Source organism: Hemicordylus capensis, chromosome 2, assembly GCF_027244095.1.
Source record: "Hemicordylus capensis ecotype Gifberg chromosome 2, rHemCap1.1.pri, whole genome shotgun sequence".
Classification (NCBI taxonomy): Eukaryota; Metazoa; Chordata; class Lepidosauria; order Squamata; family Cordylidae; genus Hemicordylus; species Hemicordylus capensis.
This window is the reverse complement of record NC_069658.1, coordinates 203631626-203659081: the sequence shown is the minus strand read 5'-3', so window position 1 is coordinate 203659081 and position 27456 is coordinate 203631626. Positions and strand designations below refer to the sequence as shown.

The following is a 27456-nucleotide window of genomic DNA, read 5'->3' as shown; positions in this document are numbered from 1 at the left end:
AGACGATTCTGACTTGACAGCGCAACTTTACTTTAGAATCCAGGTTACAAAGGCATGACTTGGTATAATTTCTGTAGCAACATACGGAGAGCTTTACAAGAGGGATAGGCAGAATGCTGGCTGGCCACTGGCTGAGCCTTGATGGGCCTCCATTCTTGCTCTGAGTGGAGCACCGGGGAAGCTCAGGAGGCAGTACAAGTTCTCCCTCAGCTCTAGAAGTGGGCACAACAATTTCTTGCTCTGTACGTGCTTTTTGTTTACGTGCAAGGGAAATGATATTAATATATATTTAGAGAAAAGGAGGGCAGAATGCAGTTTACAGGTGTGGGAAGTAGGGGTGTGCATGGTCCGGTGCACCCCCGGTCTGGCACGGGGGGACTGTTGCTTTAAGCGGGGGGGTGGTAGTACTCCCCCCCCCGCCGCTCTTCCTCCTCCGGCGCTAGTCAGTTGAAAAATCTTCTTGGGGCGGCAGAGTTCCTCCCTGCTGCCCCTGCCCCCGTCATTGTTTCTAAAGCCTTGAACAGAGACGAGCGCTAGCAGTGCGCATGCGCCCTGCGCGGCGCACGCTCGTCTCTGACGCTGCCCCGCACACGCCGTGACGTATGCGCACGGTCTTTTGAATTGTGCCAGACCGAACCGTGCACACTCCTAGTGGGAAGAGAGTCAACCTGGAAGAATTGGTCAGGGAGATTTGGGAATGGGGCTGTAGCTCAGTGGCAGAGCACCTGCTTTGCATGCAGGAGGTCTCTGGTTCAGTTAACCCTAACCCTGGCATCTCTAGGTAGGGCTGGGGAAGACTCCTGCCTCAAACCCTAGAGACACACTGCCAGCCAGTGAAGACAATACTCAGCTAGGCAGACCAGTGGTCTGACTTGGTATAAGGCAGCTTCCTTATGACTTGCTCTAATACATACTTTGCAGTGTACCTACTGCAGATTCTTCCTGCTTTGAACTGAGATGTCACCAGAAGAACACACACTGCATTGCAGAGGAACTAATTTCATTGTGGTGTGAACGTTCTGCAACTTGTATCCTAGCCTTTGTCTAGAGTTGGAGCGTGCAGATCGATTCATTAGCAAATTGATCCGCTGCAAATCGGGGGTGATTCACTGCTTTGTCCGTGAATCGAATCATCCCTTGATTAAAGAGACTGATTAGATTGTGAATCGAATCACTCCGGATTCGTGCAGATCGATTCACTAGTGATTAATTTAGCGGATGCTGTTTTATCTCCATGTTTTTCAGTCGCTGATTGGTCTCCTGGCACTGACTTCTAATTGGCTTGATCTCTTTGCTTCTTGATCAGCTAGTTGTCTTTCAAATCAAGTCTTGGCAGGGGTAACTCTGCTCCCGTTGGCTGCGAGGAGGCTAAAGGAGGGAGTTTCAAAATGTATTTAAGGGGCTGCTTGGAGTCAGAGAAAGCCCTCGCCTTTCTCTCCCTCGCATCAGGAGAGGAGAGCTCTGATAGAAAGACAGAGAGAGACTGCAGCAGTATGGAGGAGAGCAGAGAGACTGTGGTCTGGGCCTGCCTGGCCAGCAGTGAGTGGAGGGATAGCGTTTTTAACCTTGTAACTATAGTTCCTGCCAATTGCTTTATTCCCCCTAACACTTGTTGTTGTTTTTTTAATTTGTACCCACAGCACCAGTGCCTTTAACTGGGTGCTGATTGGAATTTTATTTTATTATTCTTGTTTCTAGCCAGCCCCACACCCAGTGACTTAAATAACTGGGGTGCTATGTGTGCTGTTTTCCTCTCTATGCATTTTAAAATAGTTACAGCAGCCCAGTGGCTTAACTGGGTGCTGTTTGGATTTTATTCCCTTTTTTATCTCATTGCTTGTAGCCTGCCCTCTTTTAATAACTGGAGTGCTATGATTCCCCCCTAATTTTATTCATATTGTACCAGCAGCACCAGTACCTCTTAACCGGGTGCTGCTTGGAATGTTATTCCTTGTTTTTTAAAAAAACCAAAAAAACTGGGGTGTGCTGTGGATGTGGATTTTAATTTTTTAAATTTTGTAGCGCTGCTGCCACCTTTGCTGCTGTTGTCTGCTGCCTGTGCCTGGCAGATTAATTTTGGGGTTTCTTTGACTGGCGTGAGGTGCCCAGCCTGCCAGGTTCCCTCTGTACCTTTTTTGGGAGGTTTTTTGTTTGTTTGTTTTTGAGTGGGTGAGTGCCTGACCGGTACTCACCTGCCCTCCCCCTAGCTGTCGAGTACCAGTGTCTGCTCGGCCCAAGAGTGCCTCCGAGAGCAACACCTGGCTGACTCCAGCTGAAGACACCGGTGGAAGCCCCCAAAGATGTCAGATAGGTGAGACACACACACTCTCGCCTTGGTCAGGTTGTTTGGGGAAGGGAGAGGTTAGGTGGTCGTGCTGTAGGTGAGGAGGGATGAGTTAGCAAGAGGCCACAGTATCCCCTGCCCTTCTTTGTGTTCCCTTTCCCTTGTAGTTCCCCCCATTGTTGCTCGTTCATTCCCCTCTAAAAGCAGCCCCACCAAAATAAAGCCTGCTGCTTTTATTCCTGAGGATTCAATTATCTAACCTTCTCTGTGTGCACCACAGTGCTATAAGTAATGCTGTGTGTGGCACACAGAGCATAAATACACCACCCCCAACCCCACACCCACTTAAAGGTACTTCTTCTTTACTCCCCCCCACTCCCAGTCAGGGTTAGTGCTTAAATTAAAACAAAACAAAACAAAACCCTAAGATGTCCAAGAGGGTGCAAAGCAGAGCTAGGAGCAGAGTGGCAGGCAGAGAGAGGGGTGGTGCTGCTGGTCACGGTGGGCGACGGCGAGAGGGGCCTACTCCCCGAGTCATCCACACCACTGCTGCTTTTGTGCACAGGCTCTCCTATCCTATGGAGGAGCCTGACCCTGCAGTGCAGCCGCCTGTGGTGGCTGAGGTGGAAGTAGCGGGGAGCTCCGCCCTGTCAGGGAAGAAGCTCTTCCTATGGTAGCAGAGGAGGAGATGTCATTGTGATCTGGCTGGACTAGCAGCCACTGTCCATCCTCCCCAGTCTCCTTTGGCAGTGCGACACCCCCCCGCCCCGGCCCGGTCTGGGACGGAGCAGGAGGAAGTCGTTCCTTTTGTTTCTGGACCTTCTCAGCCCCAGACAGAGGGCAGTGGTGATGGCGTTCCCCACAGCGTACCAGCAGCCCTGGAACGTACCAGTACCACCACCACCACCACCAAAATGATCCCGGACCAATAGCATCATGGCTACTGTGGGAGCAAGAGGTACACAGTGCAGGGGATACATAGTGTGGGACTGCTTTGGGCTCTGCCCTGGTGATCCACACCATGCTGCCTGGACCCACTTCAGGACACAGGTCAGCAGGGGCAAGGACCTCAAATGTCTGAGAACAATGGGGATGCTGCCGCATCTGTGACGGTATTACCCGGGGGTCCCTGCTCCGGCTGGCAGCCATAGACTTAGTGTCCCCAGTTAGTGGCAAGGCAGCTGCTCCTGCTCCCAAGCAGGGGAAATAGCCTGCTCAGTGGGTGTAGTCGGTGGGCAAGCGGTCTGGTCACCCAGAACCTCATCTCAATACCCAGGCCATTGGGGAGATGATCGCTTTGGACAACCAGTCATTCCAGGTGGTGAAGAATGCGGGCTTCTGCTGGCTGCTTTGAATGCTTACCCCCAACTACCAAATCCCCTCACGCACTACCTTCAGCAGGAGGGGTGGTGCCCTCCTTGAACTGGGCATACAGGGAGGCCATATCAGGGCTGCTGTGTGCAGCAGCTCCTGACACCAGTGTGTACTTCACTGTGGATCAGTCCCAGAGAGAGGTATGCTGCTTTCCTGTTCCTCAGGGCACACTGGTGGGGGAAGCAGAGTGAAAGGACAGCTGGTGGTGTGGCCAGCCCCTCCCATGCAGCGAAGCACAGGTGGGCTGTGTTGCATGTGGAGATACTTGACACAAAGCACACAGCAGTTGAGCTGGTGATGGCCATGAATCGCTAGGTGAATGAATGGCTAACCGGGCAGCCAAATCTTCGACAAGGGTTCATGGTCACTGACAGTGCCGCCAGCATCACGAAGGCAGCCAAGCAAGGTCAGTTTGTGACCATTGGTTGTATAGCTCACACTCTGGACCTGGTCATGAGGGATGTGCTTGGCCCTTCAGGGGCTGCAGCCAGGTGAGACATCCCTGCTGCAGGTGCTGGGCGCCATCCTGTTGTTGCCACGGCTGCCCTTGTGAAGAAGTGCCACAAGATAGCAGCTTACTTCCACCGCAGTGGGGGAAGGGTAGGAAAGGCAGTTTGAGCTCAGCCTACCTGAGCACCTGATCCTTCAGGATGTTCCAACCCAGTGAGACTCCACCTTTCTCTTGCTCCAGCGCCTGCAGGGGCAAGAGGTGACCACCCACGTCTTGGCAAGGAGACATGCCTTGGAAGTGTGTGATCTGTTCAGCTATGACTGGCCGCTGCTTTCTGAGGCTGTCTTGGCACTTGAGCCATTCTATGTTGCCACGAACAGCTTGTGTGTCGGAACAGCAACACTGAGCCAGGCTCTGCCCGGTGCTCTTCTTGAAGACAATGAGTGAGCTCCAGACCACGCTGACCACTGAGGAAGGAATTGCATTGGCAGGTTGGCTGAGGTCTGGAGTGGTGGGTCAGCTCACGGCATCCTTGGGTTCATCGGAAGAACATATTCTGTCCTGCCTATGTGACCCAAGGATGAAGGCAAAGCAGTCACCCCGACCAGCTGCCCAGGTGGAGGGACCTCCTGGTTACAGAGGTTAGGCAAGGAGAGGAGGCTGGGGCGCAATCAGGGGGAGGGTGCTGGAGTGCCTACCGCTTGTTCAATGAATTGATTTGTGTATTTGTGATTTGATTCACATTTGCAGAAGTTGATCCCAGTTCTCATTCAGCGAACATATATACAAAGCTATCTTGTACTGAATCGGACTACTAGTCCGTCTAGCCCAGAAGTATCAATACACTGGAGATGCCAGGAATTGAACCTGGGACTTCCTGCATGCTGAGCAAGTGCTGTATCACTGTGCTGTGCCCCTATTCTGCTCATAGTGGGGAGGGTGCGACTTTGGGAAACATGTTCTGTTCTGTCTCTCTCTTCTCCCAGCACTGATTTGCCTAAATTTATTGAAATAGGCTGAGTTTCAAGGTGTGCACAGTCGTTAATGGGAGAATCTTTTTGTTGCCCAGAGTATATTTAGAGTGGTGTTCCATGATCGGCGGCTTCAGTATACAGAACATCAGCAGTTAGAAGGCTGGAGGTGGAACAGGCCGGGGGACAGGATACTGGATATAGGTGAGTGGCTTTTATGTATCTGGAATAGTTTAACCTTGTGCCTTTTTGGAAAGTGCACTCTGGAGGCAATTAGAGGCGTGGTTGTAGTGATGATGTGGTGGATGGATCTTACTCAATGCTTGCGGTCCAATCTCTTGCCATATTTTGGGAGCTAGAAAGGACTTCCCAGTTCAGATGGCTTTAGGATCTGCTTGGGGCAGCTTGCTATCTATCTATCTATCTATCTATCTATCTATCTATCTATCTATCTTATTTCTTGTAGACAGGCCATGCGCAGCGACGTGGTAGGAAGGAGGCGATTGGCTGAGTTTGCAAGCAGAAGCACTTGATTGGGCAGTGGGGATTCCATATGCAGAGTTTGCAAGCAGAAGGACCTGATTGGGCAGTGGGGATTCCATATGCAGATAGGGAGAAGGAGCCTGTGAGAGCAGAAGCACCATGGTGTTTGGGCAGTGGGGATTCCATATGCAGATAGGGAGGAGGAGCCTGTGGCACCGTGGTGATTGGGCAGTGGGGATTCCATATGCAGATGAGGAGGAGGAGCCTGTGATGGTTAAGGTAAATTGGAATGCAACTGTTACTGATCTGAAGATCTTCTGTCAGCAGCCTGACAGGGGAATGAGTGGCCATGGCAGCACTGGCAGCAAGGAAGGGCCCAGTCAACCACTGCTGCTGTTTGGGGCTACCGAGGCCATTGTTAGAGGGAGGCAGGCAGGCAAGGGATGGACCCGGGCCTGTCGGCAGCCTCAGGAGAACAAGTGGCCATGGTGGTGGCAGCAGCAGCAAGAAACGGCCCAGGCAACCACTGCTGCTGCTCCTGTGCAGAGGAGCGGGGCTCGAGTGAGGGTGGGAAGGTCTCTGGGGCTGCAGCTTGACCAATAGGTGGCAGCAATGCTGCAGCCATGACCAAGAGGGGTGAGGGGGATGGAAGCAACAGGATGGAGGAGGAGGAGCAGGAGTGCAGGTCAGGTGAGGGTGGGGAGATCTCTGAGGTGAGAGGGGCTGTGGCACGGGGTGAAGGGAGCAATCAAGTACTAGCATGCAGATGCTCTAGAGTGCACGAGAGTTCCAGCATTGAAGCAGAGAGAAATAATGGAGGCGGAGGGCCGGCGGGTGAAGCCCCACCCGGAAGAGGTGGGCGGATGGCAGGCAAAGCCCTGCCAGCTGGGAAGAGGAGGTGGCGGCAGGATGGCCTGGCCCACCCACCGGGGTGAGATGGCAGTGGCGGGCCCTGGCCTGGCCACAAGAAGGAAGCGGCAGTGGGCCAGGCTGGCCCAGGGGGACAGCAGGGGAGAGGGGGGAGCAGCCAGCCAGCCAGAAAGCCGTGCATGCTGGCATGGGGGAGGGACGGCTGGATCCAACTAGAGGCACAGATGCTCTGCGCCCAGGCCCACTAGTAAAAGCATAAAAACATAAAATCTATGATAAAAGAATAAAAATATAAGACTATAAAATGCAACAAATCATCCTAAAACACAATAAAAGACAGAGCAGATAATGTAAGACAAGTAGAACAGCAGTCAGGATTAAAACAAGATGACAATTACAGCCAGTATTTAAAAGCTTCTTAAAGGTTTCTAAGTTGTTGTTTTTTAAAAAAACTAAGCAAGGAGACTGATGAAGCCCTTCTGGGAGGACATTCCGATGGGGCCACTACTAGGAACATAGGAAACTGCCATATACTGAGTCAGACCATTGGTCTTTCTAGCTCAGTATTGTCTTCACAGACTGGCGGCGGCTTCTCCAAGGTTGCAGGCAGGAATCTCTCTCGGCCCTATCTTGGAGAAGCCAGGGAGGGAACTTGAAACTTTCTGCTCTTCCCAGAGCGGCTTCATCTGCAACCAGGGCAGACCCTGCTTTGCTAAGGGGACAAGTCATGCTTGCTACCACAAGACCTGATCCCTGCCAACCAGGTTTGTATCAATGGCTGGGCTGAGAGAAGGGCTCGATTGGACAATCTGAGGGCCTTGGCAGTTTCATATGGGTGAATGTGGCCCAAAAGGTACCCTACTTCCAAGCCTTCCCCTGCTAAATGTGGCCTGGTTCAGTTGCATGGGCTATCTTGAGCTATTTGCTTTGCAGGCACTTTTGCACTCTGCTTGGGGCACATTTGTGATTGGGATTGTGTGGCTTGCTCCCTAGTGGGAGTTGCTGTGTAGATGGCCCTGCCCCTGGGTATGGCAGTAGGTTAGAAGAAGCCTTTTTGGCCCCTTCTGGCTTTGTGCTCCACACTGAATCAGGTTGACAGAGAGAGATCCCTTTCCATCACTAGTTCGTTCATATTGTTTCAAAGTCAGCAACTGACTTCAAGCCCAGCACTATGCCTGCACAATCATCCTGTGCTAGAGCAAGGATGTTGTGTGAAGTTGGGTGTTCCTCTTTAGCGTTGCACCAGCGCACATGTGTTTGACTTTGTACAGCAAAGTGACTTGCTTCCTGCTGTGAAAGTACTTTTTCACATGTTTTGCAGGGATTTTTTGTGCAAGAGCGAAACATCAAACATCCCTGCAACTTTGCACAGCAATGTTCCTTGTTGCACTAGCACAACTTGGTTGGTTTGTGCAGTGTAGGCCAGCATGCCATTTTCATGATGGAATTAAGATCTCCATCTTGGCTCAAGAATGTCTAACACACCATGCTGAGTGCCTGAATGGGGGACATTCGTCCCCCATTGAATGAGTGCAATCTCTTGCCTCTTGTTATGGAAGGGACGGAGCCATCAGGGTAGAGTCTTAGCCACTTTTTCACAATAGGTAACCCAGTCCAGACTAGCTCCACCTTTAGTCATGTAAGAACAAACCCATTTAGTAAGAGGGACATCGTTTGGAGGAAAAACCTGAAGTCCAGATTGGCCTGAAATCTGCATTGTGTCAGAGCTGTGTCAGCTCTCCTCATTGGATCCAAGAGCTGCCTATCCCTGGAAGAGTGGGAAAGCCTTCTCCCTCTGTAATTACTGTAAATATAGGAGGCAAGAGCTTAGCCAGTGTTCACCGTTTCTCATCATCTAACTAATGCCCCAAGGGAGATGCTGCATAACTGTTGAACTAAGGTAAAACTCTCTCTTTTCACTTAGTTACAGTGTTTGATGTTTTTAAAATAATTGTACTGTATTTTCTTTACTCACATTTTCCCCACTTTCTGTGTGTAATTCATATTTTTCCTGCTAAATTCCATATACTTAGAAGTGGCTACAATCTGGTTTTAAAAGGTTCTGGATGGTTACTTGCAAAACTCTTCCCCATGTACCTCTCAAGGCCCTAGTGCTACTGAATGTTTGAGGTTTTAAAATAATATACTGTTTTTCTAGAGCTGGGCTCTGTGGACTTTAGCTGTACAGTGCCAGTAAGCCATAAGACAATTAAAGCTGTGTCTGTTAGTGATGCTAGATCAGTCTTTAGCTGCTGGCAGCCTACCTCAGAGGACTGGTGTGCTCCTAAGAACAGCCCTGTTGCATCAGGCCCAAGGCCCATCTAGTCCAGCATCCTGTTTCACACAGTGGCCCACCAGATGCCGCTGGAAGCCTACAGGCAGGAGTTGAGGGCATGCCCTCTCTCCTGCTGTCACTCCCCTGCAACTGGTACTCAGAGGCATCCTGCCTTTGAGGCTGGAGGTGGCCTATAGCCCTCCGACTAGTAGCTGTTGATAGACCTCTCCTCTATGAAGAAATCCAAACCGCTCTTAAAGCCATCCAGTGGGATCAAAGCAATGTCTCTACTGAGGGTAGATTCCAGGAACTGTACACAAACCGCCCAGTCCATCACGCCATTCTATATGGGATTCAGTAGTGAAAACTTGCAGCCCTTCAGACCTATGAAGGATTTGTGGGAGGCTGGTGCAAAGTGCACCATCTTGCTGGTGCTGTGCTGAGGTGGCAGCTCACAGTTCTGTTACTGGATGCTTTTTGTGAGGGGAGAGGCTCCTTTAATGGAAGCCAAGCCCTGTACCACCAAGGTGGGTAGTGTGCACAGGGAGCAATGTATCAAGGTAGTGTGGGGGTCCCCCCAGCTTCACGCTAATCATGGTACTGTATGGAGACAGCTGCCCTCTGCTTGGCACCTGCATGATGGTGCACCTTATCTTGATTCGGAGTGATTGAAGCACAGGCCTGCTGTTTAGTATGGTTCTGGTTTTTGCAGTTTGTCCCTCTTGAGTTGCTATTCTGGCTTTAAAAAAATCCCTGTGACTTGAGAAAAAGATCTTGTAAGTACCACTTTCCAAATATTTTCCATGCTTCTCCCTTTGTCCATAACAGGGGTGAGCATGGACCGGTTTTGTAATATTTTGGATATTGTTTTGTAGAACTGACTCTGAGGAAGAGCATTTTTGGCTCAAAACGCGTAAGGCAATACTGAATAAACCTACTGGAAAATGTACTAACAGAAAAGACATACTGAACAAATCTATTGAAATTCACCAGCACCTTTTGGGAGTTCCTCCCTCCTTTTTTCTATTCCTTCTGTGCATCTCCCAGCCTTTTTCTAAAGTGTGTGTGGCTTTTGTTTCCTGCAGATATTCCAATGTCAGTGGGAATAATCGATCCCAGGGCAAATCCGACACAACTGAATACTGTAGAATTTCTTTGGGATCCTTCAAAAAGGACTTCTGTATTTATTCAGGTAAATCATACATGTATGTGAAGTGCTTATTCTCCCCCCACCCCCCGTGGCAGGATCTATAATAGGCAAGATGGCTTTCAGGCTTTTCTGTCATTTGCTTTACTCCTGTTAATCTAGGCATTCTCTTCTGCCCCCAAGATTGGCATAGTCTGGTAGGGGGTGTGTATCAGGAAATGCAACTGGTTGTCAGCTTAAAACAATGGTACTATCTGAGAAGGCAGGTATGACCTCTTCCCTAAGATAGTCCACTATATGCATGTGATGACACCCTCTAGCTCCTGGTGCAGTTGCCATGCAACCCATCCCAATCCATGAATCAGAACAAATTTATTGATTGATATGATTTGATATGATCTGATTTCTATACCGCCCTTCCAAAAATGGCTCAGGGCAGTTTACACAGATAAATAATAAATAAATAAGATGGATCCCTGTCCCCAAAGGGCTCACAATCTAAAAAGACACATAAAATAGACACCAGCAACAGTCACTGGAAGTACTGTGCTGGGGGTGGATAGGGCCAGTTACTCTCCCCCTGCTAAATAAAGAGAATCACCACGTTAAAAGGTGCCTCTTTGCCCAGTTAGCAGGGATATAAAGGAGCAATAAAGTTAGCAGTGAAGGAGCAGCACGCACACACCCACACCCCATGTGTCTTATTAAACTGTGCTCGTCTCCATATAGTCTCCTTCCTTTGATTCTGCTTGTCTCTGGGCAGTGAAGCACTGAATGATACTTCAGATTCTTAGGTTCCAGACTCAAATTTGAGTCAACGTTGGTTTTTGTTTCACATGTCCTCCCCGTGCTGCAGGGATGGCAAGAGAGTCCATTCTTGGACACCTGGGGATTTTTGCAGCTCTGGTGAATGCTGATGAGAGGCAGTCAGCCCTTTTCTGTCTGCGTTGCAATTGAGAAGGCTCAACAACTTGTAATCCCTACTTGGGAGGCTCACTATAATGAACTTTGAGAACCCTTGAACTAGAGTATAATGCTAATTGCCCTTGACAGAACTAAGTGGAAATCCTTGATTGCCAAAACTGACAGGGAAAGTTGCCTTTCAGTAGAGTGCTATGAGAATGTAGAAGCTATTGTCTTTAAGGTGAGGGATTACAGGAAAAGGGGTAAAAAGAATTCTGCTACTTAGTCTGGTGCCTGTCCAGCCTCATTACCTTGGGGCAAAGCACATGTTGCAAAAGTAGAAAGCAGGCAGACACCTTCCAAAGCATACAGAAGTGCAGATGCATCTTACTCAGGGCAGAAGAATCTCCCAGAATCAGACCACATATTTGAGGATTACGCCTAAGGATTATTTATTGAGCTCTTGCCTGTCTTGAAGACTGAGGGCAATTTCACTATCTTTCTGACCTGTGCAACTTGTTTAGTTGGATCACTGTTAGAATCGTGGTGCCCAAAGTACAAGTTGCTGAAGGTCCATTGGTAAGCAGGGAAATGGACTGTCCTTCAAAATGGCTTGTGCTCTGTCCAAGAGTCCAAAAATACCAGCTTGGGTTAGTAACCAAGCATCGCTCAGTCGTCAAAACACCACACTGTTGCTCAGGCACACATCTAACACACCCTTCGGTTCAGTAATTTTGTTCATGGGCTTGGTAGCAAATGATTAATTTCTATTAGCCTGTAGGGGTATACTGAAAATGCCTATAAGGACATGCAAGATACTGTTTCCTTTCTACTGAGCAAGTGCAGCCTGGCCCTCTCCAAAAACAGTTAAGGACAAGGACTTGTAAGGTGGATGGCATTGCTCCTCCACATACTTGTGTTTCTGCACATTGTTCTAGAAAGTATACTGCCCCCCTCTAACAACTGTTCCGTCATAACTAGAAAACAGATGACCCCACCCCCATCCAGTTCTGTTCCCCGCCCCCCAGCTTCCCCAAATTTGGTTTTTCAATTGGGTTAGCTGAAGTTTGTCTGTTTTGGATTGCACAGCCTGTTCTTGATCTAGAAAAAAATGTGCATTGCTATTTTCTTTCTAGATTAAGGCACAGTTTCTCTCTTAAAAGATTTTCGTATTGATCAGAAAGGTTATTTGTAAAACTAATACATATAGAAGTATTAAGTGCACCTAAACAAAGTGAGAGCAGTCCAACCATTCCTTGTACCCGAACATGTCATATTCAGCTCTAAAGGCCCAGAGCAGATGTAACAACATGAAGAGGTTGGAAAACACTGTCCTCCTTCTTCCTTGAGGCTTGCTACTTCTTTTCCCTGTTTGAATCCCACCCCACCACTTTCAGAACAAACTGTGGTTAGGATCTGTGGTCTAGTTTAGATGATCCGACAAACCATGGTTTGGATTGTGAATGGGAGCCTAAGGACTTCGAAGCCCACACACTCCCCACCCCCTAGTTTCTGGTGTAGAGCTATCATGAGGAAATCCCCCTTAGTTAAATCACAGCTCTGTATGCCATTGAAACTTGGGAGCTGTGCTTTTAACTACAGTTTTGTATCTTGGTTTATAAACCACTAGTATGTGTAAGCCCGTTGTAATAACGGGCTCTAGTGGGGGGGCGGTTCCCGCTGCCGCCTCACCCGCCTCGGGCGCACTCCTTGGGCCGACACCTCCGCCGCCGCCTCGGGCGCTCTCTCCGCCCGCCGTTTCTTGTGGCGGCGGCCGCCGCCATCGGAGCCAGTCGCCCCGCCACGGCCACCGCCTCCTTGGCCCGCACTCCTTTGGCCTCGGCCGCGGCTCCACCGCCGCCTCGGCCGCACTCTCCGCCCGCTGCTTCTGCTCCTTCTGGTCTCCCGTGGCGGCGGCCGCCGCCATCGGGACCAGTCACCCACCGGCGGCCAGGTCCAACATGGCCGCCCATCTCCGCGCATGCCCAGAACGGGCGAAAAAGACACGGGCGGCACGGACGCACGCCCAAGGCTTTTATGGGTAAGGATAGCAACCCTCATCGCTTGTTTGACTCCTGCTTCTCATAATGGTTCCATACTCTAGTTTAAAGGTAACTATTGCTAGCATTGAACTTGGTGCCTACCCATGGATTGTGCTGAACGGGGCAGATGAGGGAATTCACATCCAATCTTTTAAAGGATCAGGAAATATTATGTATGTATGAAGCCTTAAATACCTGCTGGATGTGGTTTTATAGCTTCTTGATGAGAGAGAATTGATAGCATTTCAAAAATAAGTGGCAGTACTGGTTGTCCCCATATTCTTGGGTCTCAACAGACATTGAGTCATAATCCTTCTGCTGCTGCTGCTGCTGCTGCTCATATTGGTAGGTTCTCTTTCTTTCATGCACACGTACTTTCTTTCTTTGCCTTAAGACAGTTTACAGAGAGGTAGAGTACATGCAGCAAGTTTGTTACTTATGCTGGTGCAGCCATTGAAATTTTTGATCTGATTAAATCCATGTTCCTGAATCGCACAAGACAGTGATCTTCACTGCTTTTCAAGTGGGGGCCAATGTGAGAGAGCCATTTTTCATAGTGCTGATCTCTGCACGGTACTGCACTTTTCTCTGGGGAGGGAAGACCATTTTAAGAGAGAGGGTGCTCTCTCTAAAGAGCTCTGTGGGGAAAGCACAGGGAAGGGCTACACTTCTCAGCATTCTGTACTTGACTTCCAGTACAATGCAAGAGCTCAAGAGGGCTCAGTTTCCCTTAAAGAAGCCCAATGGCACTGGACACAGCACTGCACGGTGGGAATGGTCATCTCCTCATGGTGCCAGGGTGACTGTGCAACTTCAGCCCAGTAAACAATTGGCCAGGGAGCCATACCTGGGATTGATAGGGGTTGGCACAGGCTCACAGGCCTTAAAATGAAGAACACTGACATCAGAGAACAGCAATTCTTCTGGACTGAAGAGTCCTGCAGAGAGGATGGACATGGTATCTAGTGCTCTCAGGCTGTTGTGGTAAATGGAAGTCTTTGAACAGGCTGCTATCCTCTGCTATAACTCACTTGGTGTAGCGGTTAATTCCTCCCTGCATATTTTTGTTGTACCAGCGTTAAGGCTGTAGCTTGGAATATCTCCCTAGCCATCTCTCTCTCCAGGTGCACTGCATCAGTACAGAGTTCACGATGAGGAAGCATGGTGGAGAGAAAGGTGTGCCATTCAGAGTCCAGATCGATACCTTTAAGGAGAACGAGAATGGGGAGTACACGGAGCACTTGCATTCCGCCAGCTGCCAAATCAAAGTCTTCAAGGTATGTGTTTGTTGCACTGTTCTTCCTAGAGGACCAAAAAGTGAAATAACTTTCTGAAGCAAATGGTAAACTAATTCTGGCTTGTTTGAAAATATTAGCATTGGAAATGTAGTCGGACTTAGTGTTGCTCTCATATGCAGCAGGTTTATCCTGTGCTGCTACTTTTCTTTGTATCCATGCCCATGGCATCTAGCACTGATAGCTTATCTGTTGCTGCTAGACATTCGCAGTGTTATGGTATTTATGGCAAAATAACCAACCAGAGCCAGGTTCAGAATTGTGTCTTGTGGGGCAGCGGACAGACAGTTAAAATTAAGGAGCAGGGTGTGTCAGAGCACATGCTTAGCCCAGGAATTTCTTTTCAGTACCTGAACTATCTCGGGCAGCAGCGATATAGGAAGATGCTGAAAGGCATAGGAACATAGGAAACTGCCATATATTGAGTCAGACCATTGGTCTATCTAGCTCAGTACTGTCTTCACAGACTGGCAGCGGCTTCTCCAAGGTGGAGACTGGCAGCAGCTTCTCCATGGCTTCTCCATTGGCATCATCTCATACTGCGTGGGAGAAGGCAATCGTCAACCCCTCCTGTATTCTACCAAAGAAAACCACAGGGCTCTGTGGGCGCCTGGAGTCGAAATCGACTTGACGGCACATTTTCCTTTACATGAACTGAGCCCACAGTCTTTGCATACATAAATTCATTCCTTTTCTCCCAAGCTATTATTTTCAGCAGCCTAACGTGTTTCGGTTGGTGGGGAAGATGTTTTTGTTCAGCTGTCAGATATTGATAACCTTTGCCAATCTACTTCAAATCACCCAGACATCTACCAATAAATACTGCTCTAGACAAAAACTTGGCACTAGTATTTGTATGCTTTGGGTATTTGGCTAGAAGAGCTGCTTCCTTATTGCAGACTAAATAGATCTTTTCATACCTAGTTGACTGGGTGACCCGGCTCATAGAAAATGGTAGTTCACTCCAGGCGTGCCTGAGCCAAAAGTCATTGGCAAGAGTTCTCCTGCCTCTTAACTTTTTCTCCTCTTGCAAAACAACATTCTCTGTTGACCTGTAGTACAAGTGCTCTGAGCTACAGATCCAAATTTTGGAGTTAAGCGAAGAACTTGGGCTCAGTTATTTCCTGCAAGGAAAATCTGAGCATTCCTTAATTTTGTGATGAACTGTGGAATGGAGAGGTACAGGAGACGGCAGCCCCACCCTCTTAATTTGCTGATTCGTGTAATCTAAAATGATTACAGCTGCTAACTTAATGGAACAGAAATCCCTCCTTCCTTTTGGAGGAAATACAGAATAGAGTAGATAACACTAAGCTTTTCCCATTGCAAAGCCTCTAAACAACTTTGCAACTGTAGACTACACATTATATGACCAGAGGGTTAACCCCACTAGGTTCCTACTCCATTAGAGTTTAAAATAAATCAGGGGTCATCTTTCTTTAACCTCTCATGCCTTCTGGCATGGGAATTAGAACTAGGGGATCAGATAGACATAGAGATTTGGAAAGAGCCTGGTAGCATACATCTAAATTAAGGATTTGTACCAGTTTTCAAGAGATGCAGAGCAAATTGCGATGGCACAGTGGAATAACATGCCAGCAAGATTACACAGATCAATATTGCCAAATTGCTGGAAGTGCTGTGGTCACATTGGATCTTGCCTCATGTGTTGGGACTAAGCAATAATGTCGTCCGGAGCACAGTGCTAAGGGGGGGAAGTTGGGGGTATATATTAAACCACTCCATATAAAATAAACTGGGTTCTCTGCCATAGTATTGAGAACAACAAATTGCTTTACAATTACAAAGATCTACTCTTTGCTGTATTGCAGACTGCTATCATAGTTTGGGCTATGAGGCCTATAGTCTAGCTTGAGATGCTGGTCTCTTGAACATTTCTAGAGCCCAAACTACATCCAACAGTGGGTGAGCTGCTTGTCCAAGCCTTGTTTTGCCCCAAACGCATATGAAGCAGGAGCTCTGTTTAGAGCAAAAGCAGCATGCAAAAGGTGAGGGGAGATGAATCCCATCCCCTGCCACTTACCTCCCCAGAGTGTTTCTTCCAGGTGCTTTTCTCCCAGCAAAGCTTACTGCTGATATCTGGCTCAGCTGAAACTGCCTGCAGGGTGTTTTTCCACACAGGGCTTTTAGCTCACATCTCCTCTGGAATGGAGGTGTGCATTCACGTATCAGCCAAATTTACCCAGAAGTCCCTGCGAGCTATCAGGGAGCACTTCACACATGATTCAGGCTTTTCATTGTGCATTAGTGTAGCCCAATCTATATCCAGGGTATAGAAATCCACTTTTTGCATCATTTTCGGGGGGAACTTTGAACCCATGGTAAAGCCTGCTGTCTGAAACCCCTCTAGGGGTTGTGCTCCCCCCCTCAAAAAATCAGATACCCACCCACATCCCATCTTTGATTCCATAGTGGTTTCCTAGATAAAAATCTACTGGGCTTCAGCAGGGGAATGCAAAGGGCAAGAGTGGCAGCAGAACAGGTTTTTTGTGTTTGCATTAATTTAATAGAATGAACTTTTAAACCCCTAAAGGGAACATGGGTACCACTCCTAGCTCACATGTCTCCTGAAGAGTTTATTGCTAGTCTGGTGCCCTCATTGGGACTCTGGGAAACATAAATACAGATTTTTTCTTTTAAGAGGGATACAGCTCAGTTACATACAAATCCCTTTAGTTATCCTTCTGATGACTGCTCCTGAGAGTCAGTGCAATGTTGCTTGTGTTTTGTGGTGTGTATGTGTGTGTGCTGCCATTTCACCCATTACAGTTGCATAGAAGAACAGCAAAAGTACTTAAAACTAGGGATGTGCCCGAAATGTATTCGGTGTTGGCGGGGGTAGGACTTTAAGGGTGGGGGAGAGTATACGCACCTCTCCCGCTGCATTTCCCCTGCCAGTGCTCCATTATTTGTAAGCCCCTCGGGGCGGCAGCGTTCTTTCCTGCCGCCCAGTTTCTCTCACCGGCCAGAAGTGGCTAGAAGTAGCGCCCGCACGGAGGACGGGCGTGCGCGCACATGCGTGGTCGCTACTTCCGGCCGATGAGGGAATGGGTCAGCAGGGAGGAACGCTGCCGCACCAAGGGGCTTACAAATAACAGAGTGCCGGCGGGGGAAATGCGGCGGGAGAGGTGAGTACACCCTCCCCTGCCCTTAAAGTACTACCCCCGCCAGTGCCGAAATGCTGAATCCGCCCCCCCACCGAGCCGAAACGTTTCAGAGGCCTTTAGAATGGCCTCTGAAACGTTTCGGGCTCAAGCCTACTTAAAGCCTATTTAAATAATAAAGCCATTGAACAAAAGAACCTAATGAAGTGTAGTGAAGAAATACACAGCCACCTAGCCAACCCTTTCAGAGGTACTATGGAAGAGAAAAGTCTTGATCAACTTCTGAAAAGCCAAGAGGCGAGTCTGCCTCTTGAGCTGAGCTGCTTTGGAGAGGGACTTTCACAACAGGGTGCCACCATGGAAAAGGCCCCAGCAGTGGCTCCAATCCAGGCATCATGTCAGCAACTGCTTTCATACCTCACTCCTTTCCCCCTGCGCAATAGGTCAGTGTCCATTATCTAGCAAATGTTGGGGAGAGAAGCAGATGACTAGACTGAATCAGGAAAAGCATTACTCACTACTTTTCTACGCTTCCTCAAAAAATACAACAGTTGGAAGCAAGTGTGTGGCAGATCAATAACCAGAGGTTCCATGGGTCCTTCTCAGCTGCTGGGTGAGGACATCTCATGTGGGTTATCCTCCCCAGCATGCTCCAGAGGGTAGGACTTATTTAAATTAGTCAAGCCTTTAAGAGGCCTGGGAGGATAGCCCCTCCCAGTTTAGTTTGTTCTGCAGAGCTCCAGAGCAGACGACACTGCCTTGCTTCTATTCCACTCTACCTCTACTTCTCTGTCTTCTCTTTATCTACACCACCCTTCCATTACCTAGCCTTTATACACCTTAAAAAACAACAATCTCTCCTCTGCCTTTTCCACTCTCTTCTCCCGATGGAGCCTAAAAGATCAGGCATCCTGCATGTGCTGATTCCGAAGGGGAAGAAATTGGCGGACTACTTACAGCCCAGTAAGCCCCATCACCACCATGTGATGGTGCACGCCACCCAAAACGCCCTGCCATGGACCACTGTGTCTTCGGGCGTGCCGGGGGGAGTAAGGGCCACAACTCACTGCCGGGACATCAGGGTGGCCATCTCACAGCAATCCAGCGCACTCGGAAGCATGCCCGCTCGACCTCCCCCACTCAAGAGGCCTTTGAGCCCCGACCTCGTGGTCCTAGAGGATGCCGTTTTTAGTCCTCCGGAAGTCTCGCAGCCAGTGCCACTCCCGACCAAACCACCCGGTTCCCTCGGAACAGACACTGACATGCCCACCCCATCGAAAAGGAAACCAATGCCCGGAGAAGGGACTGGCGAGACAGGCTCCTCTCTAACAGCGAACCTGCCTGGCTCCCCAGACTCATCGGAGCAGGGAGAGACGCCTTCTCCTTGATCCATTGAGGAGGGCATGGGCAGAGGAGCTCCAAATGCCACACCACTCCAATGAACGCCTATCCAGTGGGAGAGCACACAAATAGAGTTCCCAACAATGCCAGCCAGCCCTCTTCAGCCTGATCTAGTGAATCCAGGACCCTTTGGGCCAGTAGCCTCTAGTGGACCAGTGCGTCTCTAACCTCCCACAGGTGCCACCATCCCGGTCCTGCCTCCCACCGCGGAAGTACTTGAGTCCTGACGTCTCCTTATTAAGCCAGACACTTGAAAAACGTCACCCTCATATAAAGCGCGGCAAGCGCAGGGATCAGTTCCCCTCCTCCTCCTCACAGGATTCAGACTCCTCTGTGGCATCCTCTGAATCCTAAAAGGAGAAAAATGAGTCATAAGCATAAACACTCCCGTAAGTCCAGGGGAAAGAAATATAAAAAGTCAAATCGAAAGCACAAGCAACCCTCCTCTGATCATTCATCCCTGATCTCGGACTATGACTCTCCTGACCCTCACCCAGGCAGGCCTATGGAACCCCTGCAACCACAGGGGCCATTGACTCTCCAGGAAGATCCCATGGGATCAGGGCAGAACCCCATGGAACCAGACTCAGAACTTGAGTCCCATGAGGAGGGATAATGGTCAGATGGCCTAGAGGTAGAGCCCTCCACCCATTCTCGCAGGCTCTTTCCATCAGAAGACTTTTCTTACTTATTTATGAAAGCCTTACAGACTCTGGGCCTGAATATTGAGAGCCTACAGGGTAATACCGCTCCTTCAGTGGAATCCTTGGTCCTGCCCACCACATCTTCTCTGGATCTGTTGTTCCCACTACCGGAGACCTTTGCAGAAGTACTAAGACAGGAATAGCAGGCTCCTAATGTACAGAAGAAGACTACTACACTGGCTAACAAACACTATGGTTTTGTCCCAACAGCAGCAACTTTATTTCAGACACCTCCTGTTGACGCTCACGTGGCTGCTCTCACATCTGGTACCATACTGCTCTGAGATGGAGAATCTATGCTCAAGGACCCCACTGAAAAGAAGCTTGAATTCCAACTCAAGAAAAACAACAAATGCATTTCATTGTCAAGCCCTAAACGGTTTGGGCCCTGGGTATTTAAGGGAACGCCTTCTTCTGCATGAACCCCACCACCCACTGAGATCTGCTGGAGAGGTCCGTCTGCAGCTGCAACTGGCTTGTCTGGTGGCCACTCAGGGACGGGCCTTCTCCGCTGCTGCCCTGAGGCTTTGGAATGCGCTCCCTAGTGAAATAAGAGCCTCCTCATCTCTGACAGCTTTTAAAAAGTCTTTAAAAACACATTTCTTCACCCAGGCTTTTAATTAATGTTTTAATGGTTTTAATGCTGTTTTAAAGTATTGTTTTGAAATTTTTAAATTGTTGTAATGTATGTGTGTCCCCCCCATTTTTGTTTTAACAAATGTTTTACTTTGTTTTTATTCTGTTGTAAACCACCCAGAGGCATAAGTTTTGGGCAGTATAGAAATGTTTTGATAGATAGATAGATAGATACGGGCCTCCATAGCAGCTTCTATCCTTTCTAGGGCATCTACTCTGGACGGATGAACTCCTTCAATCGCCGCCACCTGATCCACCCAGACAGAGACAGATTCTATTAAAAATTTAAAAGGCCAAAGCATTCATAGCGAATGCAACACTGGATTCTGTACGTTTCGGGGCACGTGCCACAGCAAACAACATAGTGACCAGACGCACCTTATGGCTTAAACATTGGCAGGTTGACACAGCGTCCCGCTCCAACCTGTCCTCAGTTGCATTTACAGCCCATAAACCTTTTGGGGATGAGACCCTACAAGATATGTTAGTGGAAATGAAGGATAATCTACTTGTAAAGATGACAAACGACCTAACAGAAGATTCAACCAGCCCTTTCGTCCCTCCTTTCATCTCAGAGACAGGGACACAAGACCTCAGTGCACCAACTGGAACAGGCCAACTCCAAGGCTACCACTATGAAACAACCATTTGGACAGCAGTTCAAGCCTTGACAATCATCCTGACTTGCCAGGCATGGGAGGCTGCCTGTCTCACTTCTTCCATTCCTGGTAGGCCTCCATTTCCGACAAATGGGTCCTGGACATGATTCTCCACAGTTGCAAAATAGTTGGTCTCCCATCCCAGGGACAGATTCCTACCCACACCCTGTTCCAAATCTCACCAGAAACACATGGCCCTACAATCAACCACCTTCTTACCATTTCAACAATAGAACCAGTTCCTCCTCATCAACTCCAACAAGGCATTTACTCTATCTTGTTTACTGTGCCCAAAAAATACGGCTCCTTCAGAGCTGTTTTGGATCTCAAATACCTCAACAAGTGGGTCAGACGCAGAAAATTCTCAATGGAAATGCTCCGCTCCATAGCAGAAACCCTAAATCTTGGAGACCTTCTGACACTGATCGACCTCACGGAGGCATATCTGCATGTACCAGTCCACCCACACTCCCACCGTCTCCTCTGTTTCTCCTACAAGGGATGCCATTACCAGTACACAGTGCTACCATTCAGCCTCTCGTTGGCCCCAAAGATCTTTACCAAAGTGATGGCCTCCCTGGTGGCCCACCTCTGACTGCAAAAGGTCAGACTCTTCGCTTAACTGGATGATCTCCTCATACAATCCAGAGAGTTGGCAATACAAGACGAAAACACCACCTTTGCTACATTATCTTTTCACGGTTTCCTAATAAATACTGCCAAGAGCCACCTGACTCCCTCCACGCAACTTCAACACCTAGGGGTAGTCATAGACATGCTACAAGGCAGACTCTTTCTCCCAGAGCAGAGACGGGACAAGATAATGGCCTTAACCCGATCCGTATTGTCTCTCAGGAGGGTATAGGTCATGACCCTAACCCAACTACTGGGTCTCATGGTGTCCACTTTGGAAGCCCTCCTCTGGGTGTGCTTCCACCTCTGCCCCCTACAGTGGTTCCTCCTACCACACCAACTGGAGATCGCACAGAAGCGTCACGCAAGGGTCATTCTACTTCCTTCAATCAAAGAATCTCTACATTGGTAGATGGAGCCTTCCCATCTGAGTCAGGGAAGACCTTTTCTGGATCCCCCCAGGATAATTGTCACAACAGACGCCAGCCTCTATAGCTGGGGAGCACATTGTCTTTCGCACTCAACACAAGGCACCTGGACTCCACAGGAAAAGTGACACAGCATGAACTGGCTGGAACTGGGAGCCATATGTTTAGCACTTATGGCTTTGAAAAAACAGGTCCAACTCAAGGATGTCCTGATTCGCACAGACATGACAGCGAAAGCCCACGTAAGTCGCCAAGGAGGGACCCGATCCCACTCCCTCCACCAGGAATTGGTTCTACTGATGCATTGGGTGGAGACGCACTTGTCCTCCATCATAGCACATCACATCAGTGGTTCCCTCAACACTCAAGCAGACTGGCTGAGTTGCCAGGAGTTGCACCCAGCAGAATGGAAACTCCACCCTCAGACCTTCCATCAGAGGCCTTGGGTCATCTGTCGGTGGACCTCTTCATGTCTCTCTGCAACAGCCAACTACCTCGTTTCTTCTCCCGCTTTCTGTGCCAACAGGCAGAAGGGGTGGATGCCATGTCAGCTCCTTGGCCTTGGGAACTACTGTACGTTTTGCCACCGGTTCCACTCCTCAGCAGATTTCTATGCCGCATTTGATTGATGGGAGCACAGGTGATTCTAGTGGCTCCTTACTGGCCTCGCCACCCATGGTTTACAGAAATTCTTCACCTGGCAGTGGACGGTCCATGGTTCCTCCCACCAAGGAGCGATCTCCTCAGTCAAGTTCCAGTCCTCCATCATGACCCCTCCTGTTTCAGGCTTGCTGCCTGGCAACTGAATGCAACATACTCGGCTGTCTTGGATTTGAAAGACGAGTCTTAGATACACTCTTGGCATCCAGAAGGGCGTCCACCAACTGACTCTATCAAGCTACCTGGCGTGTCTTTTTTCGATGGTGCAGGCAACACAAACTTTCAATGATAGCATGCGGACTTCCTAAACTCCTACTGTTCCTCCAAGACGGTCTTGACAAGGGGCTAAGCGCAAACACCATCAAGCGTCATGCAGCAGCCCTGGGATCACTTTTCTCCCCTTTCAAAAGAAAAGGCCTAACCTTGCACCTTCACTTGAAACTCTTCCTGAGAGGGGCCATACTGTCATCCTCTCTGGTAGTTCACAGGTTCCCCTCTTGGGACCTCCACAAGGTCTTCAGGGTACTACAGGCACCTCCATTCGAACCATTGCATTCTATCTCTCTCCACATTCTGTCTATAAAGCTAGCCTTCCTGATAGCTATCACATCAGTTAGGCAAGTTTCCGAACTTAGGTCCCCATCTGTCAATCCCAGATTCTGCATCTTCTCCTCAAATTCGATTACTCTGATTCCAGACCCCTCAGTGCTACCAAAGGTGTGGCTTCAGTATTCCACAGATCTCAGAACCTAGTTCTACCCTCTTTTTGTCCTAACCCCTCCCACCCAAGAGAGAAAAGTGGCACAAGATAGGCATTCGCCAATGCCCGAAAACTTACCTGTCTCAGACCTCTTCATTCCATTCCACGGAAGCATTGTTTGTGTCCTTCCTACCATCCACAATGGGACAACAAGTCTTGACATCTACGTTGTCCAGATGGATCAAGGCCTGTATTTCCCTGGCGTATGAAGTCCAGCACCTTCCTACTCCACTGAAGCTTACAGCTCATTCAGCAGCCACCTCAGCAGCCTTCTCCACGCAGAGCGGCAACGTGATCTTCTCCATCCGCCTTTACAAAGCATTACAAGTTAGACCTGAAGTTGGGCATCTCAGGCTGCCTTCGGCAGGCGTGTACTTCAATACGTTCTTCCTCCCCAGTAGCCGGGGTCACCCTCCCTCCCAAGGTCTTCTTAGCTGTGGCATGTCCCACATGAGATGTCTTCACCCAGCAGCTGAGAAAGGAACATTGGTCACTCACCCTGAAGGCTTCTTTTTGCTGCTGGTGTTGAGAATATCTTGACCCACCCGGGGTGACCGTGACTACTGGCCTGTACCTTGTTTACCTGTGTTTTTGATACTAACTGTACCTTTCATGGATTTTTCTCTCTCCTTCTAGAAGCTTGGCATGACTAACTAAACTGGGAGGGGCTATCCTCCCAGGCCTCTTAAAGGCTTCATTGACTAATTTAAATATGTCCTGCCCCTCTGGAGCATACTGGGGAGGATAACCCATGTGAGATGTCCTCAACACCAGCAGCAAGAAGAAGCCTTCATGGTGAGTGACCAATGCTCCTTTTATTCTTGCCAGCTTTCTGTGTGTGTGTGTGCGCGCACACACACACACACACACGCTTCTGTGCCCCCAGCAAATCCTAACACTCTAGAGCTTTTGCCTAGCACTTCCTTTCTTAGGTTCCATGCATTTGCACCAATTTTCAAGAGACCTGAATGAAATTGCTGGCATGTTTCAATAATTGCTGAACTGTCTGGCTTCCAGCCCAAAGGAGCCGATAGGAAGCAAAAGACAGACAGAGAGAAGATGGAGAAGCGAACTCCTCATGAGAAGGAAAAGTATCAACCTTCGTATGAGACTACAATACTTACAGAGGTAAGATCTCCAAGACATTTAGAGTCTCTGTCTCAGAGAATCACAATTTTTAAAAGTGGTGGTGGGGGACTGCTACAACAAATATTTATATACTGCTTTTCAACACATATCTTGGCCAAAGGTAATCTGCCTACAACATTCTGTCAGTAACCAAGATGTTGTAACTTTGTGCACCAAAGCAGTAGTCTAAAGGCCTAGCAGATGACACATTATGTGTGTAAATGCCAACAACCCATTTTAAAACACAGCATGTGTGTGGAACCCCACATGGATAAGAATCTTCTTACACACTCGGTCTTGTGTTTAAACCAGATCTCATTCACTAATGGGGCTGGAATACATCATGCATGAAGATGATTTGAAAGTGTGTAGGAAAAAAAACATTCTTTTTTTACTCTTTAATCACCCTGACTTATGACTGACATGTGACTGAAGCCTTAAAGTTTGCTTTCCCAGATGTCGTAGCTTTAAAACAAACACCTCGAACAATACAGACCATTCATTTGGTTTTTCTTGAGTCTCCTCTCTCATCTCTGTCAGTTGGGAAAAGCAGTGAACTTGGATGTTTGACTAATTTTCAGAATAAACCTTGTTTCCGCTGGCAATCAAGAAGCAACAGCTATAGTTGGCTGTATATATTCTGTGGCCCCAGCCTAGAATAAAAGAAACAAATTAAACAAACATGGATGAGGTATGCTTTTGGCTTATCAAGGACTGGGGTGGTATACTGTACTTGGTGTCATGTACTTATTTCCAGTGTCCTACACAGCTGCCTGCGGACTAACAGAGTTTGGTTTGGTTGGATTGCGGACTGGACCCCTTTCGCCAGGGCTAGTCCAATCCATGTTCGAACCAGTTGAACCAGCCTGGTTTGCTGTGGGCCAGTTTGGACACCCCTACTGCCTGCCCACTTGCTACTAGCAAATCTACTCAGCCATGTCTGGCCCCTAAAATACTTCCTATGTGCTTCCAAGAGGTTCTCTGCAAGCCTGGAGACAGAGATGCTCTAAATGCCAGATCTGCTTGTGAATGGTAAATGCACAAAATGTATGCAACCTCCTACTGGGAGTAGCATTGTAACTGAGAAGCATTGTAGTGTGTTCTGGCACCTCACCTTTTGAATTTTCATTTCCAGTGCTCTCCATGGCCAGAAATCACCTATGTCAATAACGTGCCATCACCTGGCTTCAGCAGTTCTCACAGCAGCTTCTCTATCAGTGAAGGGTAAGTCTGGATAATGGAAGTTCTTTTCTGCCTTTGCCCATTTTAATTCCCCCAAATGTGTATGCACTAATTCGCTTGCATCTATAGCCTGCTGGATTATGAAGTTTCAGAGCAAGTTACTGTAACTTTTTCTTCCTCTGCCTTCTTAACATTAAAAACAAAAGTTGGTTCCTTTATCCTACTAAACTCCTGTAGGAGGAAGAACAGAAAACTTGGCCATTCTCTCTTCCTTCCCTCTCTCTCTACTCGACTCCTTTGTGGAAAGGAGTGGTTGTATTTTTTGTAAGCTGCCTTGAATGGCAGAGTGTCCACTTTCAATTAAAAAAGAGATAAATCTGTTTGTCACTAACCCTATTGTTTTATTATGATCATATAAGTCTTGTACAGATACAAATAGGGTACAATTGGTATAGAGGGTGAGGAGCAGAACTGCAGTGGCAGGACCCAGGCCCAACCCCCATACAGAAACTCTTTGTTCATAGAGCCTACACAGCTTGTACACATGTAGGCTCTGCTTAGAAGACTCCCTCAGTGCATGGAGGTTAGATGGTTGGGGCCAGTAGGCATGATCTCAATGCGCCCTTCATACGTTGGCCAACATCCTGACTAACAAAGCACCAGTTCTCCATGGGATGTGCCAGTGCTGTAGATACAATCTACTAATTCAAAACCAGCACATGGGGAGGGGGGGAGCGAATTCCAGCAACCTCCCATTCCCCTCACTTGGTTCTTCTGACATAAAAATTTATTATTTAGAATGAATTGTTCTTCTGTTTCTTTAGCTGATGCTGCTATTTTATTGCCATGCTTACTTGGTGCTTAAAGTCTCCTTTTATTATCTATAGCATTAGCAACTAATTTTAATCAGTTTTTATCCGTTCTCATATTCAAAAAACTTGTGCTTTGTAAAATAAGGACTCTTCAGAGCTGCTACTGCTCATTAGTTGCTTTCATACAACAACTAGAATCTAAGACACTGTCTGATCATATGTTCTTCTGTTTCCAGTCCCAACCTGAACTTCAGTTAAGATTATTTCTTTAAAATCTTACCTCTGTGATATATATAATGATATATAAAATGTGATATATAAAATCTTTACCTCTGTGATATATATATGCCTTGGTATCCCAAATTGTGGATCCCAAATTGTGGAAGGATCCCAAATTGTGCCCAGTCCATGCCAAGGGATACATTATATAGGAAAAGGTATCTTAAATTTGAAGTTTAATCACACACTTCCTGATCTTGCTGCAGAAATGTATTTAGCCTCCATTGCCCAACTCCTTTATCATCTATAGTTTCAAGAGAAATGATACAAGAGCATGATCTGCAAAAGTCAATAAGCCAATTTTAACTTTCAGCACCTTGGAGATTATACCTGGAGTTGCTAGGAGAAAATCAGTCCTCAAGTATGTATTATGAGAGTTTAGAAAAGAATGTTTGTACTCTCTCTCTATTATTAGTATTATAAAACCTTGTATATTGTATATCCACTGAATTATTTCCTCTTACTCATGCAAAGAAAGGTGGTGGTGGGGTGTCATTCCAGATGTTTGCATTAGATTTGTCCGGGTTCTTATTTTCTGCTCCATTAACATATCCCCCAAATACTACCCAATCAACCATCACTAAAAATCCAGTTATTATGAATATTCCTTGAGAAGAAATAATTCCATTTTAATAATTGCAACTCCGTTCCTTTTGGAGTGCCACAGAAGGCATAAACTTCCTCAAATCTTAAATTGATGAAACATTGATGAAACATTTTCTTTCTTGAGTCTCCTGCAAATTAAACAAAACAAATTCCAAAATAATCATATGTTTCTCCTATTTGTTGTTGAATTAAGACTTTATAATGTCCTTGTTATCCACTTTGGTTTAAAAAAAAATGTTTACTTTAAATTGAATTCTCTGTGTGTATCTAATTTTCTCTTCCCTAAATTTTTTAGTTAGAAAACAAAATTATTGCCCTAGAGAAAGGGTCTGGATTAAGATCTTTAAA

The 27456-nt window shown here is 47.8% G+C and overlaps 1 protein-coding gene across 2 annotated transcripts in view; it reads left to right on the top strand.

Moving 5' to 3' along the window:
- TFCP2 (transcription factor CP2) overlaps window positions 1-27456 on the top strand; it is a 78418-nt gene that overhangs the window by 37950 nt on the left and 13012 nt on the right. The window contains exons 4-9 of one of the 2 annotated variants that reach the window (XM_053298473.1): window positions 5179-5284; window positions 9794-9900; window positions 13925-14077; window positions 24119-24229; window positions 25365-25453; window positions 26816-26863. In XM_053298473.1, the coding sequence (XP_053154448.1) occupies window positions 5179-5284; window positions 9794-9900; window positions 13925-14077; window positions 24119-24229; window positions 25365-25453; window positions 26816-26863 (614 nt within the window). The remainder of the gene's footprint in view (window positions 1-5178; window positions 5285-9793; window positions 9901-13924; window positions 14078-24118; window positions 24230-25364; window positions 25454-26815; window positions 26864-27456) is intronic. The other variant, XM_053298474.1, reaches the window with a different exon arrangement.